Genomic DNA, 15,511 nt, shown 5'->3' with positions numbered 1-15,511 from the left:
TGCCTCATAGCATGCTACAAATTCTGCTGCCATAGTGGATGAAGTAGTAAAGGTTTGCTTGGCACTGCGCCAAGAAACCGCACCACTAGCTAACATGAAAATGTAACCTGAAGTGGATCTCAAATTATCTTAGCATCCTGCAAAGTCTGAGTCAGAATACCCAGTGATCTCCAACTAGTCTGACCTTTTGTATGTGAGCATAAAATCTTTTGTTCTCTTCAAATACCTCATAACCCTTTTAGCTGCTTTCCAATGATCTATTCTTGGATTGCTTAAATATCTGCCTAATACCCCAACTATGTATGCTATATCTGGATAAGTACATACTTGGACATACATCAAACTCCCTACAACTGATGCATAGGGAATCTTCTGCATTTCCTGAATTTCCAAATTTCCTTTTGGGCACTGTTTGAGACTGAACTTGTCTCCCTTAGCAACAAGGGTATCCCCTGCTTTACATTCCTGCATGTCAAATCTTTGAAGTAATTTTTCGATATATTTCCTTTATGATAATCCAAGAGTACCCCGAGATCGATCTCGGTGTATCTGAATTCCTAATACAAAGGAAGCATCACCAAGATATTTCATTTCAATGTTTCTGGACAGAAATCTCTTGGTTTCATGCAACATGCCTATATCATTAGTGGCAAGTAGTATGTCATCAACATATAAGACCAAGAAAATATACTTGCTCCCACTGAACTTTTGATACACACAATCATCAACTAGGTTCATCTTGAAACCAAATGAGAGAATAACTTGATGAAATTTGTGGTACCATTGACGAGATGCCTGGTTTAGTCCATAAATGGATTTTGTCAGTTTGCAAACCATATTCTTTGGGTCTCCTGACACAAAGTTTTCTGGTTGCACTATATAAATTGTCTCATCCATGTTGCCATTGAGAAACGTTGTCTTGACATCCATTTGATGGAGCTCCAAATCATAATGTGTGACAAGAGCCATGATTGTCCTAAAAGAGTCTTTCGATAAAACTGGAGAGAAAGTCTCTTTAAAGTCAATCCCTTCCTTTTAGGTATAGCCCTTCGCCACAAGACGAGCCTTATACCTTTCCACATTACCTTTGGAATCCTGTTTGGTCTTAAATATCCATTTGCAACCAATGGGTTTCACACTTTCTAGTAATGGGACAAATTCCCAAACTTTATTATCTTGCATGGACTTATACTCCTCATTCATTGCTTCAATCCACTTTTCTGAATTGGAATCCTGCATGGCTTGACGAAAGTTGACTGGATCATCTTCCATCATACCATTATTTTTCTCATGTTCCTGAAGAAATACTATGTAATCATCCGGAATAGCACTTCTTCTATCTCTAGTGGATCTCCGCAAAGGCATTGGCTCATAATGCACAGGTTCTTAAGGATCTTGAGTTTGTTCTTCATGAACAACCAAATCATTTTGAGTAAGGGGTTCAATAACAATGTCTTGTGGAGGTTCCGAACTTGCTTTATCAAAAGCAACTGTTTGAATCGTTTTTGGATTTGTTATCGATTCTTCCTCTAAGACAAAGTCCCTAACCTTATTCTTCCCTCCAAACTCAATATCCTCAAAGAATGTGGCAGTTCTCGTCTCAAAAATTGTTTTTAGTGTGGGATCATAAAATTTATAACCCTTGGATCTTTCAGAATAACCAATGAAGTAGTTGCTCACTGTTCGGGAGTCCAATTTCTTTTCATTCGGCCTATAAGGCCTTGCCTCAGCTGGACATCCCCACACATGAAAATATTTTACACTAGGCTTTCGCCCAGTCCAAAGCTCATAAGGCATTTTGGCAGCTGCCTTTGTTGGTATCCTATTTGGAATGTAAGCTGCAGTCTTTAGTGCCTCTCCCCAGAGTGACTCTGGCAAGGTAGAATGACAGATCATACTCCTTACCATATCCTTAAGAGTCCTGTTTTGTCTTTCAGCCACACCATTCATGCTAGGTGACCTTGGCATGGTGTACTGTGGGATGATTCCACATTCCTCTAGGTACTTGGCAAAAGGCCCTGGACGTTGTTCACCTGAACTATCATATCTGCCATAGTATTCACCACCACGGTCAGATCTGACACTCTTGATTCTTTTGTTGAGTTGATTCTCAACTTCAGATTTAAATGTTTTGAACACATCCAGAGATTGTGACTTTTCATGTATAAGAAATAGGTATGCATATCTAGAGTAATCATCTATGAATGATATAAAATATTGCTGACCATTCCAAGAAGGTGTAGGAAATGGCCCACAAATGTCTGTATGTATCAACTCTAAGACGTCCGTAGCTCTATAAGCACCTAATTTCTTTGATTTGGTTTGTTTACCTTTAACGCATTCAACACAAACATCAAAGTCTGTGAAGTCAATGGAATCTAAGATCCCATTTGACACAAGTCATTCAACTCTATTTTTAGAGATGTGACCTAGGCGCTTGTGCCATAATGCTCCTGAGTTAATATTGTTAATTTTACGCTTAGTACCGTGTAGTTCCGCATTAAAGGATTCACCATAAGAAGCTACTGTATCGAGTAAATATAGATTATTATAAGCTAAAAGTGAACCAGTTCTAACAATATCTGAATTAAAAAACAACCTAACCATACGATTTCCAAATGAACAAAAATAACCTGATTTGTCTAAATAAGAAACTGAAACCAAATTCTGTCTAAATGAAGGTACAATAAAAATGTCTTTCAAATCCAAATAAAAACCAGTACACAATAATAATCTAAAATGCCCTATAGCTTCCACTTCCGCCGATTTTTCATCTCCAACATATATCCATCTTTCAGAATCAATTGGCTTCCGGTAGCTTAGGCGACCCTGCATTGAAACACTAATGTTAGTAGTGGCACCTAAATCTAACCTCCAAGTGTTTCTAGGTACTAAAGCTAAATTGACCTCATAACAGACCAAAGTAAGAAACATACCTATCCTTGCACGCCAAGCATGATATTTGGTACATTTCTTCTTTACAAGTCCAGACTTACTGCAAAAGAAATAATTGTCACCCTGATTTTGTTTCTTTTGTGCTGGACCTTTAACAGCTTTATTCTTAAAGTCTAAAGTCATCTTTCTTTTGCCCTTGTCTTTAGAGGTACTCACAAAATGGGCACTTTCAGTCCTCTCTTGCTTCATTCTTTCCTCTTCTTACACACAGTATGAAATGAGCTCATTAAGAGACCATTTCTCCTTCTGACAATTATAAGAGATCTTAAACTGACTAAACTGTGAAGGTAGAGAAATCAACACTAAATGAATAAGCAAGTCTTCTGACAGCTCAAGCTTTAGTGCCCTTAATTTTGAAGCAATATTTGACATTCCCATAATGTATTCCCTTATATTTCCTTTGCCTTGATACTTCATGGAAATCAAATTCTGAAGAAGAGTACTTGTTTCCGCCTTATCGCTTTTTGCAAAGCGCTTTTCAATATCAGCAAGGAATTCTTTGGCACTTGTGATATCATCTGAAACAGTACCCCTAAAGACCTCAGGAATGCCGCGCTTAATGATCATAAGACTCATGCGATTTGAGTGATCCCACTTCTCATGAAGTTTCCTCTGTTCAGAGGTGCTAGAATTCGTAAGAGAAGAGGGTTTCTCAATCCTTAATGCAAGGTCTAGATCCATGCAGCCAAGAACAATTTTCATGTTCTCTTTCCAGTCCTTAAAATTTGTACCATTAAGAACCAGAACCGAATTTAGATTAGCAAATATAGAAGCAACAGCTAAAAAGAACAAAGCAAACAATACAATTATGCTCACATAATAATAAAATCTAATCATCAATATATTCAAATTATGGCATAACCCATCTCAAGATACCTAGTGCATCATCAATATCAAGTCTTTGGACAGTAATATTAATTGCTAGTGATACCCTTGTTGTAATGATCAAACATTGATAATAAAATATGTCAAACAATAAACCTCTCTTTGGATTGATTTATCATTCACAAGCAAAACCTCATAATTATCACATGTTTACCATCACAGGTGTGCATGCAATCCGGCCAAATATTAATCTTCCTTTAGGCCAATTAATACTCGCATGGATAAACATACATACTAACATTTAACATTTCTTACGAATAATCTACACAAGATATGTCACTTTGGTGATTTCTTGATTCAATTAGCTCATTTAAAATGTTAAACTTTTGTATAAAACATACAAACAATAACCAAAATTTGAATATTGATATACCAAACTGAATTTGTAATCATGACATAATATCAATAAGTTGAATTCATAACCAAATCCTTAATATACCAAATCCTCAAAAAAAAATATAAAATACAATAACAAAATGACTTAACGTCATGCATCGCAATCAATAGAATCTATGAAAAATTCAATCATAGATAGTTCAATCAATATAAAATACGGCCTAAGTTCGAATTCAATATGCATAGAAAATTCAAGCCCCTGACCCAGCGCGAAGGACGTAGAGGTTTGGCAAAAGTCTAATTTTAATCAACTACTCGAAAATTCAATCATACGTTGTCTTAACAGCGCAACGTTCCCTGGCAAGAAATAAATAAATCATACGTAAATGTTCAATTTCAATTTCTGTACAATTTCAATTTTAATTCCAATTGTCAATTTCAATGTACGATTTCAATGCACAGAGGATTATAATAATGCATCGTATATGTTGAATTTGAAACCATGTTTAATACGCAATTTCAGAACCAATAAATTCCAATTGTTCAATACGTAATCAGCGTATAATTTCAAATTGAAATCAATAAATCCCAATTTGGAACCCTAATGGCATAAATCCCAAAATCATACATGAATTAAGTATAGGAGGCTCTGATACCAATTGTGGGATTCAATCAATCAACCTAATCACATGCTTTCTATCCCATACTCAAGATCATGATGAAAACTAAATGCGGAAGCGTACCTGAATTTGCCATTAGGAACAAGACAAGATGATGAGATTCAAGATTGGTTTGATAATCTTCCAAATGTAGAGGGCCTTAGGTTCCTCTTGAATTTCTCTCCTGATGGGGATGAAGAGAAAAGAGTCGTGTGTATTTTACGTCTGTTACTTGACTCTACAAATGAGGACCATAACCCCTGTATTGGTAACTGCCATCAGTTATCCCAAAATTGATAATTATAATTTGGCCCCTCATCAAATTATAATATCACTAATGGTATCTACACAATTAGCCATAAACTTATATTAATTAGACCACTTTAATATGTTGGCTAATAAAATAATGGCCTTAACACATTTAAATTATGTAATATATATGTATGACCAAAAATTGCTAACACATCATTCGTATAAAATACCATTTGAGCTTGGGAAGCTTCAATGTATGGATCATGGTCTACACGATCACCAGTGTGAATTAATCGTAAAAAATTAACAGAAGTAAAACCCCATACATCCTTTCTATACCCTTTCTCTCTAGTGGTGTCAGCCCATTTACATTTACATAATATAACTCGAAACCAACTATAGTAGTTTAGCTCAATGATGTCTTCTAAATGACTAAAATAGGCTAAATATGCTTGTCTTATATTTTCATCAGCACTACTAGCAATACAGGATGTAGAAGAAGTTACAAAAACTCCATTATTTTAGGTTTTTAACCCATGATCTCGAGTGGTAGTACAAAATTTGAACCCATTACTATTAAATGCAAAAAGCCTTCTAGCAAGTTGTGTCAGACCATTTGCTCAATTCCTCAAATCATCTACCATGATGCTCACAATGTCTGGGTTTATAATCTACAATAATATAAATACTTGTCATAATAAAATATTATGAACATAGCTCAATAAAATATCATCAAATTTCTCACCTACTATCGCAACGGTACGGCGAAAAACGTTTTCATGATAATCAGAGGAGTCGCCACCAAAGTTTATTTCAAGAAAAACCTTGGAATTTTTTTTTAAAATAATATAGTCTTTGAAACCAAAAGCGAATTCGGGAGTCATTTACGTGTAGGGAATGTATTAGCACCCTACAACATCCGTTTAAAAACGATTACCTAAAATTAATTGTGCAAATTTATTCTAATTTAAAAAAATATTTATTAACCCCTAACATTAATTATTTTATTTTAGAAGAAGGAATATTATTTATTGTGATGTTATTTGGGTTATTTTGAAAATTATTTTGACTTGACGGATTCGGTTCCCGCTCCTACGTATCCCCAGGTGCAATGGAGAACTCAAAGTCACGTAGTTGTATCTAAAAAATTATGAAATTAGTTAATTATAATTAAGTTTAGTAAGAGAAAAATTATTTTAAAATTAAAATTATTTTGTAAAATTATAATATTTAGAATACAAGATAACGCGGTTATACATGTACCCTACGAGAAACAATACAGAAAGTGAAGGAAGATCACACAATTATATTGCAAATCGTTAAAATATTTCATTCGTAAATCAAGTATTTGAATTTTAGTTTTGATTATGATCAATATTGAAAGAGAATTTAAGATAGCGTAAACTATACATTAATCTCTTATAATTTTTAGACAATTGAAGGTAATGTAAATCACACAACGGTATTGCAAAAATTTGTATAATAAAATAAAAAATGGAGAAATAATTGATTATTTATCAAAATTAGAAATACAATTCAAGAAATTTTAAAATATGAAATTAATTTCATTTTTAAAAAAAAATTATTTGAATTGATTAAAGAAGATACTCATTTAATAAAAACATTAAAAATTTCATTTGATAGATTTATATTATATAAAACCTAAGGTAACGTTGGTACACATAGATTTTGACAATTTATAACGCATAAAAGTAGAATCGCTACACATTAGTATTATAAATTGTTTTTTAATAAAATAATTTAGATTTAAATTAGTTAATTGATTCGTAAGTTAGTATTTAGAAGAGAAATATATCTTGTATTATTATTAGAGTGGTTAAATAATTAATTAATAACAATATATGATAAATTAATATTGCATAAAGACTTGGTAACGTAGGTACACATAGACTTTATCAATTTATAATACATGACGATAGAGAAACTATACGTTAGTATTATAAATTGATACAATTATATTATTATTTATTAATTAATTATACCAAAAAAATAAGTAATTTAGTATTCACAATATAAGATAAAGTAATCATAAATATAAAAATTAAATCGCATTAATATTCTACAAATATACAATAAATAAAATAAAAGATAACAATCCCAAAAAGTAAAAAAGTAAAAAAAAATGATAATTAAGATATGAACAATAAAACATCATAAAAATAGGAAGGATTTATTATTAATGTTGAATGTGATAAAAGGAAACTCAATAATATAATAAAATAACAAATATTGCATTTGATCAATTTTAATAACTTCTAATTATAATTATTTTAATTATTATTATTATTTTAAAAAAAAGAGAATACAATAAAATAAAGTAAAATGGATTAAAGGACATTACAGCAATAAAATACAGCAAAACACTAAACATGGATAAATTAGAATAAAATTTTAGATAAAAAAAAACATGGTTACGTGAATGATTTGATAGAAATCAACTAGTATGTGGCATTTGTTGGAAATCAACTAGTATATGACATTTGTTTTGCTTCAAGCCTTGCACCCGCTATGTCAAATCAAATACTTTATATAAATAATATAATATTAAATCTCAATCATGAAAAGAAGATAGGAAGAGGATATTTAGTTGTTCAGCATTTTTATTCTTTCAAATACATTTCGATAGCAAGTTTTTGGTTCATTTATATGCATTCTGAGAGTAAGCTTTTTCAGTTCGTTCATATTTGTTCTGGGAGTAAGTTTCAAAAATGTAAAATAAGAACGAAAGGTGACTAACCTTACAAATACAACAACATACGAAAAATAGTTCAAGCTTTGGGTCGAAGGGATGGTATGGTATTCTCTTCTTTTCTCTATCCCTCTTCTCCTCTGTTCAGATTTTTTGTAGAGAAACCCGTTGCCTTTCTAATTTTTGAAAACTTCTTCTCCTCTCAAAAATTTTTTTGCTTTCTTTTTCCAGCCCTCCCCCAAAAGACCCCCCGGGTGGATCCCTTACTTGCGTCTTTATACTGGTTTGTTTAGGGTTTTTTTTACAAAATGCCAAAAGTTCTGATTTTGCCTTTCTCGTGCTTAAGAACAATTTTTGATATGGAGGTATAAGCTTGTATACTGCAAATTTCCGTTTCTGTGAGCCAAACTTGTTTTTTCCAAAAATTTCCATTTTTCTGTAAAACAATTTTATTTTATTTTTTAAATTTTTTGAGGTAATCCTGGGAAATAAAAAAATGGTATTCACAATTGCCCCTCTTTACTCAGTTCATATCAATTAGAGATATTTTCAAGTTAGAGTTGATGAGAACTGAGTAAAGAAGAGAATCAAATTTTTTGTCTAAAATGAACAAAGGGTACAAGGAATACAAAGACAAATTTAATGAACACTCAACTGTTAGGGAAAGTCATAATTTATGACAATTTGTATTAAACAAAATTATGAAACGACATTGACTTTTAACTAAAAACAAAGGTTGCCAGGCAGATACTGGGCTTAAACAACAGGATAAAAGGTGAAAAATGTCAGTCAGGTTCTATGGAAGAGAAGTAAAAAGTGCTAGTCAGGTTCTAGGCTTTGGCAGAGAAGAGAAAGGTGTCAGTCAGGTTCTGGAGTTTGGCAGAGAAATGAAATGTGTCAGGCAGGTACTAGGCTTTGATAGAAAAGTAAAATGTGTCAGTTCGATTCTAAACTTTGACAGAGAAGAGAAAGGTGCCAGTTTGATGCTGGGCGTTGACTAAAAAAATAAAATGTGCCAGTCAGGTTCTGGATTTTGCCATAATAGTAAAAGGGTACCAGTCAGGTTCCAGGCTTTAACAGAGAAGGGAAAAGTGCCAGTCAGATTTTGGGCTTTGACAGAAAATAAAATGTGCCAGTTAGGTGTTGGACTTTGAGAAAATACGAAAGATGTTGTCAAGTTTTAGACTTCGACAAAAACATAAAGGGACTTGGACAAGAAAGGTAAAAAGAAAGACAGAAAAATAAAAGGCCGATCATGTTCTGGATTGCAAAAGAAAATAAAAGGACAAACAGCCTCTGAACTTTAATAGTAAAAATAGGACAGAAAAATAAAGCGATCAGTTAGCTTCCAAATTTTAATAAAAGGTAAAGGGCTCAGTTATATCGTAAACTTAGACTGAACATAAAGGTTGTAAAGCAGATAATGAATTTAAATTAAACTTCAAAAGGTGATAATAGATAAAAACAAATGCATGCTAATGTAATGATGCGATTGTATAAACTGGATGACTGTTATCACTTAGAGTGAAGTTATTGAATGATGAAGTCAATGCTATTATGAGACTTATTAAATCAAAACAAACTCTGTCCCTTTTTTTGGGGGATAGTAATCTTTCAACCTTATTGGAACATACACCTCAAGGTTCATGAATGAGTATGCTCTTCGGTCAGGATCAATTCTTTCATAAGATCTGAACTGGGTGAGACATGAATTGAATTAGATTGCCATTTATTTTTGAATTGTCATAAGGAGACAACTTCTTCTGTCACGCTAAACTTATCAGGAGATTCATCAAGCTTACTGTGTGAATTTTTTAAGCTTCCAATTGTAATCATATTTTCTTATTACCCTTTTAACAATTTTCATGTTTCCTTTTAGTATATAATTATTGAAATGACAATAAAAATGTTAGTTAATGTTGTTGAAGAAGTTGAGTAAACAAAGTGGTGTATATAAGCTGAATGGAAGATGACAAAAGTCAGGGATAAATATTCTGGAAAGTAGGATGACTGTAATAAAGAAATGGTGAATTTACAAAGAGGACTTACAACATAATAGAAAAACAAATACATCAAACAAAGGATCAGAATGACTACAAGAATAACGAAGTATTATGCCGATTAAATGACATCTTCCAGATGAACAGTGCTAATCTCCCATGTAAGTTGATCATCCATTAACAAGACTGCTAAAATAAAATTGCCCCAGTATGGTATTTTGAATCCATCTTCCGTTTGATTCAACTTTAACCTCTCAAAATTGCCCCACTTTAGTTTTCCAGTCGATCATATTTCTTGATTTGAAGCCCTTTCTTGCGACTAAAGTTAGTGCCCCTCTAAACTGCCCTTTCAGGTTTTCAGTTCATTGTAGTATTTATTTGACCTTAATTTTTGCCTGAGCCGCTCTTTCGAGTTTTCAACTCACTAGGTCGCTCTAACTTTTGCCTAGGTCGCCCTTTCAGGTTTTCAACCTAGCGAGCTATTTTCTTCTTTTTTCTTTTTTATTATTTTTTCTTCTTTTTTAATTATTATTATTATTATTTTTTAAGCATAGTATTTTCTTACAGCATCAGAATTGATGGGGTTTAGAAGATCTTGTCCATCCATGTTTGTGAGGATTAGAGCCCCTCCTGAGAAAGCCTTTTTCACCACATATAGTCCTTCATAATTCGGGGACCACTTGCCACGATAATCTTTATGCGTTGGCAAAATCTTTTTAAGCACCATATCTCCCTCACTGAATTCTCTTGGACGAACCTTTTTATCAAAAGCCTTCTTCATCCTTCTCTGGTATAGTTGACCGTGACATAACGCATTCAATCGTTTTCCTTCAATGAGATTCAATTGATCAAAACGAGGTTGTACCCATTCTGCTTCCTCCATTTTGGTCTCCATCATTACCCTTAAAGAGGGAATTTTGACTTCAATAGAAAGTACTGCTTCCATTCCATATACCAAAGAGTATGGAGTTGCCCCGGTTGAAGTACGAACTGAAGTTCGGTATCTATGCAAGGCAAATGGCAGCATTTCATGCCAATCCCTGTATGTCACTACCATCTTTTGGATGATCTTCTTAATATTTTTATTGACTGCTTCAACTGCTCCATTCATCTTTGGGCGATTTGGAGAGGAATTATGATGTCGAATCTTGAAATTGTCACACAATTATTTCATCATTTTGTTGTTCAAATTAGTGTCATTGTCTGTTATCAACTTGCTTGGGAGGCCATACCGACAGATCAAATCCTTTTTAATGAATCTCACCTCCACATTTCGGGTCACACTAGCATATGAAGTAACCTTAACCCATTTTATGAAATAATCAATAGCAACTAGAATGAAGCGGTGACCATTAGAGGCTTTAGGTTCAATTGGTCCAATAACATCAGTTCCCCACATTGAAAAAGGCCAAGGCGATGATAAGACATTCAAACTTGTTGGGGGAACATTAATATTGTCAGTATATGTCTGGCATTTATGACATGTCTTCACATAACGAAAGCAATCGGCCTCCATTGTCAACCAATAATATCTAACCCTTAGAATCTTCTTTGCCATGGCATGTCCATTGGCATGGGTCCCAAATGAACCTTCATGAATCTCTTCCATGATCTTTCGTGCTTCTGAAGCATCCACACATCTAAGCAGAACCATATCATGATTCCTTTTGTAGAGCACGTCTCCATTTAGAAAGAAACTCATTGCTAACCTCCTCAATGTCCTTTTGTCATTTTCAATAGCATTTAATGGGTATTCATGGTGTTTTAGGAAATTTTTAATGTCATAATACCAAGGTTTACCATCAGATTCTTCTTCAACCATTTGACAATAGGCAAGATGATCAAGCTGTTGCATCTTTATGAACGGCATGTCTTCTTTTTGACTCACTACAAACATTGATGATAAAGTAGCTAAAGCATCAGCCAATTGATTCTCCTCACGAGGAATATGTTGGAAAGTAATTTCATCGAAATACTTCACTAGCTCTCTAATATAGGCTTGATAAGGGATTAATTTGGCATCTCGAGTCTCTCATTCACCTTTCAGCTGGTGGATGACCAAGGCTGAGTCACCATATACCTCAAGAATTTTGATCTTTGACTCTATAGTTGCTTGAATTCCCATAGCACATGCTTCATATTCAGCTACATTATTCGTACAATCGAATGATAATCTAGCTGTAATCAGAAAATATTGCTTCTCTGGGGAAATTAGTATAGCACCAATCCCGTGTCCGAGTGCATTAGAAGCACCATCAAACATCATGACCCATTCATCTCTTGCTGACGATTCTTTCTCATTGAGCAACGCCATTATATTTTCATCAGGAAATTCATACTGTATTGACTGATAATCATTCACCGGTTGATGAGCTAGGAAATCTGCAAGAGCACTGCCTTTGACTGCTTTTTGAGTAACATACACAATATCATATTCTGACAGTAGGACCAACGAGCAATCCTTCCAGTAAGGGCTGCTTTCTCAAAGATGTATTTGATTGGGTCCATTTTTTACACCAACCAAGTCGTGTGACTCAACATATATTGCCTTAATCTATGAGCTGCCCAAGCCAAGGCACAACAGGTTCGCTCCAACAAAGAGTATCTAGCTTCATAATCAGTGAACTTCTTGCTCAAATAATAAATGGCATGCTCTTTCCGACCCGATTCATCATGCTGACCTAAAACACATCCCATGGATCCTTCTAACACTATCAAATACATAATAAGCGGTCTCCCTGACACTGGCGGCACTAGTATCGGGGGATTTTGCAAATATTGCTTTATTTTCTCAAAAACTTCTTGACAATCATCATTCCACTCCATCGATTGATTTTTCCGTAACAACTTAAAAATTGGTTTACAAGTAGCAGTTAGTTGGCATATGATTCGGGCAATATAATTCAATCTCCCCAAAAATTCACGAACTTCCTTTTCAGTGCGAGGAGGCGGCATTTCTATGATTGCTTTTGCCTTGTCAGGATTGACCTCTATTCCCTTTTGACTGACAATGAATCCCAACAACTTGCCTGATTTTACCCCAAAGGTACATTTGGCAGGTTTCAACCGCAATTTGAATTTTCTCAACCGCTCAAACAATTTGTGTAAATTTACAACATGGTCTTCTTCAGTCATTGATTTCGCAATCATATCATCCACATAGACTTCAACCTCCTTATGTATCATATCATGAAATAATGTCACCATCGCCCTTTGATATGTTGCCCCGGCATTTTTCAAACCGAAAGGCATGACCTTGTAGCAAAAGGTGCCCCAAGGTGTAATGAATGTGGTTTTCTCCATATCCTCTTCAACCATTTTGATCTGATTATAACCCGAGTAACCATCCATAAAAGAGAAAAATAAATGTTGAGTTGTATTATCTACTAGCATATCAATGTGAGGCAATGGAAAATCATCTTTAGGGCTGGCTCTATTTAGATCCCGATAGTTAACACACATCCGAACCTTTCCATCTTTCTTGGGAACTGGCACAATGTCAGCAACCCATTGAGGGTATTTGGCAACAGCAAGAAAACTTGCATCAAATTGCTTCTTGACCTCCTCTCTAATCTTCAATGACATCTCAGGCTTCATTCTCCTTTATTTCTGCTTAACTGGGAAACACTGTGGTTTTAGTGGCAATTTATGGTCGATTATGTCAACATCTAGACCTGGCATATCTTGATAAGACCATGCAAAGACATCATTATAATCATGCAAGAGTTTAATCAACTTGTCACGCTCTTGTTTTTTCATGAGGGTGCCTATTTTGATTTCTCTTTTATCATCTTCAGTCCCTAAATTAATTGTCTCAGTGGGTTCATCATGAGGTTGGATCTCTTTCACTTCTTGATCGACCAATCTTAGAAATTCTGAAGGTAAATCAACATCACTATCATCTTTGACAGCTTGATTAATGGGACAATCAAAATTAGTGGATGAGATATTAGCACTGTTACTTTCAAACATGTCACTTTCGAATCTGCATTGTGCGAGAGTTGAGACAAAAAGAAAATAAACGACAAGATTCAACTGATAAAGAAAAAGACACGAAAGATTACTGAGAATTCAAATTGCATTTCATTTAAATATACTTAAAAGGAAACATATGTCCCAATTTACAAAACAAACTGATAATTCAAATTACAAAAAGAAATCATATATCAGCGTTTTCAAAAAGTAATGATATCCTAAAGCTTTGGAACAAAACAATAGGATTAACTTCAAGGATTACTTTGAATAGCTATTAAAAATCACAAGTAACTAAATGATCTCCCAATTGCCAACTTTTGTGTTTGGCGGACAAGTGCGGACTAGGTCCACAACCTCTTCTTCAGGTGTATCCACATCAGCAGCAGCCACTGAGTCTTGAAACTCAAATCCAGCACTATAGAAGCTCTTCAGAAGATCACAAATGAGGACCCTTTCAGTCTTAGGCTTCCTACCTTCCAACCTGGCTAATCTTCTTTCTTTCTTTTCCTCCATGACTCTTCTCTTATCAGCTTTAGTGGGCGTGTGACCCAACCCAAATCTATCCTTATTCTCATGGAGCTGTAACTAGTTTTCTGCTTTCGTGATGGTTTGTCCTAGCACGTATCCATATTGACAACCTCCGTCAAGCATAACTTTAGCAATCATTATGGATGTATTAGACAGGCTTTACGATTGGGGCTCCCTCTCTAACATAAATAGCATTTGCAATCTCTAAAGCCTAAAAAGAGGTCTCTAGAGCTTCTTCAACGGCTTCAATATAAGGTGTTGACAAAGGTTTACTCACTAACATATCTTCTTCACCAGAGATAATCACCAACTTATTATCAATGATAAACTTCAGTTTCTGATGCAATGTGGATGGTACAACTCTAGCAGAATGAATCCAAGGCCTCCCCAAAAGACAGCTGTAACCTGGTGCGATATCCATTACTTGAAACAAAATCTGAAAGGTGCAAGGACCAATTTGGATTGGGATTTCAATTTCTCCAATGACCTCTCTCCTTGTTCCATCAAACGCTCTTACTATCATGGCACTGGGTTTCATATGCGACCTATCACAAGGTAATTTTGACAATGTTGCTTTTGGCATCACATTCAGAGAAGACCCATTGTCAATAAGCACTCTAGCAATAATGTGATCTCAACATTTCACAGAAATATGCAGTGCTTTATTGTGCCCCATTCCTTCGGCAGGTACTTCATCATCAGCGAAGGTGAGATAATTGTTTGAAACAATATTACCAACAATGTCTCAAAACTTGTCGGTAGTGATATCATGGCTGACATGAGCCTCATTCAACACTTTCAAAAGAGTCCTCCTATGTGGCTCAGAGTTCAACAACAACGATAAATGAGATATCCGTGCTGGAGTTCTGTTTAACTGTTCCACAACTTAATACTCACTTTGACGAATAAATTTCAAAAACTCACAAGCTTCTTCATCAGATACTGTCTTTTTTATTTCAGGCATTTTCTCTTCGTCAGAATCTTCAAACTCGCCCAATTTGGCTTTCCCCTTTGAGGATCTCTCTATCTCTATTGCTCGCTCTTTTCTCAGCTTCTTAGGTGTATAAATACGACCACTGCGGGTCATTCCACCAACGCCAGCAATGTTTGAGACGGCGAGAGTATCAGAATTGACACCTTATGTTTGATTTTCCTTAAAATTGCCGACATAAACCCCTGCATCATACTTCCATGGTACTGCTTTGTTGTTC

At 34.7% G+C, this 15,511-nt stretch overlaps 1 protein-coding gene and 1 pseudogene across 1 annotated transcript; both read right to left on the bottom strand.

The window, feature by feature from the left end:
* Positions 1-3,156: 3,156 nt before the first annotated feature.
* Positions 3,157-4,932, bottom strand: LOC113859855. Its single transcript, XM_027492525.1, has 2 exons — positions 4,920-4,932; positions 3,157-3,734 (listed from the first exon to the last, which is right to left on the bottom strand). The coding sequence occupies exons 1-2, from the start codon at positions 4,930-4,932 to the stop codon at positions 3,157-3,159; spliced, it is 591 nt and encodes a 196-aa protein (XP_027348326.1).
* Positions 4,933-10,341: 5,409 nt separating this feature from the next.
* On the bottom strand, positions 10,342-13,394 carry LOC113859853 (annotated as a pseudogene).
* Positions 13,395-15,511: the final 2,117 nt, after the last annotated feature.

Source organism: Abrus precatorius, unplaced genomic scaffold, assembly GCF_003935025.1.
Source record: "Abrus precatorius isolate BTA unplaced genomic scaffold, Abrus_2018 Scaffold2, whole genome shotgun sequence".
NCBI classification, from domain to species: domain Eukaryota; kingdom Viridiplantae; phylum Streptophyta; class Magnoliopsida; order Fabales; family Fabaceae; genus Abrus; species Abrus precatorius.
This window is presented reverse-complemented; position numbering and strand designations above follow the sequence as displayed.